The sequence below is a fragment of the Lathyrus oleraceus genome, chromosome 5, assembly GCF_024323335.1.
Source record: "Lathyrus oleraceus cultivar Zhongwan6 chromosome 5, CAAS_Psat_ZW6_1.0, whole genome shotgun sequence".
NCBI classification, from domain to species: Eukaryota; Viridiplantae; Streptophyta; class Magnoliopsida; order Fabales; family Fabaceae; genus Lathyrus; species Lathyrus oleraceus.
In genome coordinates this window covers 72268813-72274298 of record NC_066583.1, presented here as the reverse complement: position 1 = coordinate 72274298, position 5486 = coordinate 72268813, and the positions used below count along the sequence as shown (strand labels likewise).

The 5486-nt window shown below is 41.1% G+C and overlaps 1 protein-coding gene across 1 annotated transcript; it reads right to left on the bottom strand.

The window, feature by feature from the left end:
• Positions 1-1380: 1380 nt before the first annotated feature.
• Positions 1381-4929, bottom strand: LOC127078803 (uncharacterized). The gene is made up of 3 exons (XM_051019229.1): positions 4613-4929; positions 3979-4462; positions 1381-1479 (listed from the first exon to the last, which is right to left on the bottom strand). Exons 1-3 carry the CDS (start codon positions 4927-4929, stop codon positions 1381-1383), a joined length of 900 nt encoding a protein of 299 aa, XP_050875186.1.
• Between the last annotated feature and the right edge of the window lie 557 nt (positions 4930-5486).

The following is a 5486-nucleotide window of genomic DNA, read 5'->3' as shown; positions in this document are numbered from 1 at the left end:
CCTAAAAACAGACAAACCAAATATAAAACAGTAATAATGTAAAATAAAAAAATTATTAGAAAAAGTAACAAAATACTGAAAATAACATAAAGTCTCCCTCACACTTGAACCAAACATTGGCCTCAACGTTTGCGAACAAGGACGAAGGAGGAAACTCACAACACTCTACTGAGGAGATGGTGTGGAAAATGCAACATTAATTGTTGTATCATGAGGCTCATTTCACCCAATATTACCCCGTGTCGGGCCTGCTAGGTACCTTGTCGTGTTTGCTCAGTCCTTAAGTCACCGAGATCAGTTTGTACCCAAGTCTATTGACCAGGAAGAGGATCATGTGTCCTCCTGGGCAGGTTCCGGAGGTGGAGGTACAAACTGTTCTCGAAGCTCCTCCTCTTTTGCTTTTGTTGCATCCGCATGGTCACTTGCAAACTGCTTACATGTAGCAAAGTGCTCAGCATCGTGGCTTTCCTCAGTGTCGGGGTCAACACTTACATACAACAGGTTTGCACAGTTAGTAATACTAACTCTGTCCGGATCCGGAAGAGCCATAATAAACTGTTTATGAATGAAAACAAAATAATAAGTGGGAGCAACGACAATCATACCTTGTTGTATCAGAGCTTCCATGTCAATTTTGGTCTTACCTACAACCAGAGTGTCTTCAAGTAAAACTGCCTGATACCCGAAATGTTCAACAATTTGGGTGATCATGCCTCCGACGGAGATGCCTTCGGAGTCTTCTCGGCCAACTCGGCCAAGATAATGAGCTACAAATGCGGCCACATTGATGGTCTTGTTTTGCGCCATCAAGTACATAAAAAACAACTCCCACTGAGTTGATACACATGTGCTATCGCCCCGTCCGAACAAGGTGTAAGCCAAACCCTTCTGGGCATAGTAGAAACACGGGTTCTGAATGTCGGAGGATTTAGCATCCTTGGAGGTGTAATCTATCATTCCCGTGATGACAATCCAGGAGGTGTAATCTATCATTCCCGTGATGGCGAAAACCCATAAGGGATCGCCCCCGGTCCGTACAACGGGAGTCGTAGTATCCCTGCCAATTCTTCCACAGATAATTCATGATAATTATTGAATAGATGGAAACGTAAAGTCCCAAAATAGTACCTAGTTGTGTCGATCCATCGCTTTTCGAGCTGGAATTCTAGTGTGCTTAAAAATTCGAGTGTGATGCGCTCATATGCCGGCGCTTCATGGCTCATAAACTCCAGTATCCCCAATACGTGGAACATCCTGTCCACTTCAATTTTTAGCCCTAAAGCATTCAAAGTATGCTCGCACATATACCTGGTAGGTGTGAGCTTTCGTTTCTGGTGGACTTGATACCGCTTTTCCTATTCTGGATTGTCGAATAGAATGTTATGCGGATTCGGGTTCCGGCTGGGTCGCTTCCGTGACCTTGACATTTTGGCTAGTTGTTGCTTTCCTATCAAAATTCTCCTCGGGGGTATTTTGGACCTGCAAAAAAACGAAAATTTGAATATATGGAATTAGAAGATTGTAAAACCGTGGTTAGGACGAGGGCGGAAAATGGAGTAATAGTTGTGAAGGGTGTTATGGCGATAAGGTAATGGAAGTGGTAGGTATGGAAGCTTTTAGTGAGAAGGTTTAATGGAGTTGAAAAGGGTTTTAGGGAGAAAGAGTGAGGAAGATGAAATTATGAGAGAGAAAGTGAGATTAGTGGTTGGAAATCTGATTAATGGGAAGGGGGAAAGGTGGGTGAGGTGTGGTTAAGTGAAAATTAAAATGGTGGATCCCACGAAAAATGATTTTTTTTCAAATTTTTTTAAATCCCGTCTCCCTGACATGGACCGTGTCAGGCTACTGTCAAAAGAGCTGTTATAGGCCTCATAACATGGGTCGTGTCAGTTGACACGGGCCATGTCAGTTGACACGGGTGGCCGTGTCAGGCCACTGCCATGCCCAAAAAACCCTCAACCTGTAGTGCTCTTGACACGACCCGTGTCAGCTGACACGGGTGGTCGTGTCAAACTGATGTTTTTACTCCTTTTCTCATTTCTTTCCATGGTCCTGACGCGGGTCGTGTCAGCTGACACGGGTGCCCGTGTTAGACTGCAAAATTGTCTGTTTTTTGGATCTTTCATTCCGTTCGTCTTCTGGTAACGTCCTTTCGTTCGACACGACTTATACATTTATTGAAGTGATTTCCCCCTCCTTTGTAGAGCTCTTGTATAAACCTACAAACATACACACACTGATTAAAATTAAAGTTGTGTGGGTTGCCTCCCACGAAGCACTTCATTTAACGTCACATGGCTCGACGATCCTTCCTCTTTTCAAGTAAGACAGACTTTGTCTATCAGACCACCCTCCTACCCTTGTAGGTATGGTTTGACTCTCTGCCTATTTACCTTAAACGTGTCCCCATTTTTCGGGTTTCTCAGCTCAATGGCTCCATGCGGAAATACCTTTTGTATCATAAAGGGTCTTGACCATCTCGACCTTAGTTTGCCAGGGAACAACTTCAACCTGGAATTAAATAATAACACCAGTTGTCCTTCCTGAAGTTATTTCTTCTGAATGCGTCGGTCGTGCCATGTTTTGGTTTGTTATTTGTATATCTTGGCATTCTCATATGCTCGATTTCTGAATTTTTCTAGCTCTTATAATTGAAGAATTTGGGATTTCCCCGCTTTGGAAAGATCATAGTTTAGAAATTTGGTAGCCCAGAATGCCCTGTGCTCGAGTTTGAGCGGCAAATGACAAGCCTTATCGTAGACAAGTTGGTACAGGGACATACCTATGGGGTTTTTGAACGCTGCTCATTATACCCATAGCGCATCCTCTAGCTTGATCGACCAATCCTTTCGTGACGCGCTAACTGTCTTTTCCAAAATCTGCTTTATTTACCGATTTGATACTTCAACCTGTCCACTTATTTGAGGATGGTACGGTGTGGAGATTTTATGCTTTACATTATATTTCCTTAACAGGTTCTCCACCAGCTTGTTCGGAAAGTGGGTACCTTCGTCACTAATTAGTGCTCTTGGTACCCCAGACCGAGCGAAGATATAAGTCTTTAGGAAATTGATCACCACTTTAGCATCATTTGTGGGTAATGCTACTGCTTCTACCCATTTTGACACATAATCAACTGCTACCATAATGTATTGCTTTCGAAAGGACGATGGAAAGGGTCCCATAAAGTCTATTCCCCACACATCAAACAATTTTACCTCCAACATAGCATTCTGAGACATCTGATTTCTCTTTGATATGTTATATGTCCTCTAACATATGTCGCATTCTTTCACTATCCCTTGTGCATCTCTGAACAATGTAGGCCAGTGTAATCCAAACTGGAGGACTTTTGTTGCGGTTCTATCTCCGCTAAAGTGTCCTCCATATTCTGAGTTATTACAAGCTCCGAGGATGCCCCTTTGTTCTTCCTCCGGGACGCATCTCCTCACCATCCCATCTATTCCCTTTTTGTACAAGAATAAATCATCCCACACATAAAACTTGCAATCATGCAAAAACTTTTTCCTTTTGTTAGAATCAAAATCATTAAGTATTAGTCCATCTACCATAAAATTTCTGTAATCTGCGAACCAGGGGATATTCGTAACGGCTAGGATACGTTCGTCGGTAAACTCATCTCTGATGGGGTGTGTTTCTTCTGTTTCTTGTACACTTTATAGACTGACATTGATAATAGCTGGGCTTTTTTTGGTATCGAGGAATACAAACTTCAGATTTGTTGGTAACTGTTTCAGATCTGCCCCTGTTTTGGGTTCTTGAGTGATATCTGATGGTGTAGGTGGTCTTAAATCTTCCCACCGGTGTGGTTTAGATCTAATACATTCAGTTTATTTTTTCCATCATAGTGAGCACTTCAGAATTACCCTCATCTTTATCCCTTTCGGAATTCGATAGACTTAAAACACGTTATAATGGTGATTGGGGCATTTTCTTTTCAATTTCTTGAGCAATTACCTGATCTATTATCTCTACAGTATAGCTTGTGCCAATATCATCTTTGTATTGCATCATGTTCTGCACATCAATCTTTAGCTCTTTATCATAGACTTTGAGGGTCATCGTTTCTTCCTCTATGTCTATCATGCATCGTCCTGTCTCTAAAAATGGTCTGCCCAATATGAGAGGAATCTCCTCATCTTCGGGCATTTCCAGAATGAAGAAGTCAACTGGGAAAATAAACTTGTCAATCTTTACCAGAACGTCTTCCACTTTCCCATATGGTCGCCTAATAGAGCGATTAGCAAACTGAAGTGTCATCCGAGTATCTTGAACTATGCCAATGCCTAATTTCTTATAGATGGATAGTGGTATAAAACTCACACTTGATCTTAAATAAATCAAAGTCTTCTTGAATTTTCTATCACCAATGGTGCAAGGAATAATAACTAATCCCCTATCTTTCTTTTTCATTGGGATTTTCATACCTTGAAGAATTGCACTACATGTTTCAGTTAGGATGATCGAGTCTATATTAGTGGAGCGCTTTTTGGAGATGATGTCTTTCATGAACTTGACATATATTGGCATTTGTTCTAATGCCTCAGAAAAAGGAATATTTATTTCAAGCTTTTTGAACATTTCCAGGAACCTCTCAATTTTTTTTTCATGTTGATCTTTCTTCTTCTGCCTCGGAGGGTAAGGGTGTTTGATGACTGGTTTAGGAACTTTTTCTTTCTCCTTGACAAATAGTAGTACTACTTCTTCATCTTGGTCCTTGGTTTCCTTGATTTCTAAATCCACTTCTAACAATCCATCTTCCTCCATACTGTTTTCTTCTGTTGACTTCCCACTTCTGGTTACGACAACGTTAACATTGTTATGTTCCCACAGATTAGTTACCGTACCGCTGGGTAAGGTGCCTAGAGCTTGAGAATTTGAAGCTAACTGTTGTGATATCTGACCCATTTGGACTTCGAGATTTTTTATGGAGGCAATGGTGTTTTTCTGATTGGTTCTAGTTTCTTCTTGAAACTACATGTTGTGGGCGGCTAATTTTTCAATACAATCTCCCATTCTGCCTTTTTAGGTGTCTGTTGTTGCTGTTGTTGATATTGAGTCTGATATTGTCCTATACCCTATTGCGGAACATTCCCTCTCTGATCCTTCCAGGAAAAATTAGGATGGTTCTTCCAACCTGGGTTGTAAGTGTTGAAGTAGGGATTATTCTGCTTTAAGAATTTGATCTCTTCAATTTATTGGGGAGTGGCAAAGCAATAAACCGTGTGATGAGGTCCATTACAGATTTCACAAGTGTTGGCCTGAGCCGGCTGGACTTTAGCTATCTGTTGAGTACATATATCATATCTTTTAATTTCTTTTCTACTTCGGCAACAACTGTATCATCCAGACGAATTTTATTTGCTTCCAATTTTAGATCAATTACCCCTTCCGACTGACTAGTACACCTATCGTATAATTCTTGATGCTCATTGGCAGATATTACTTCAATAATCCTTTTAATA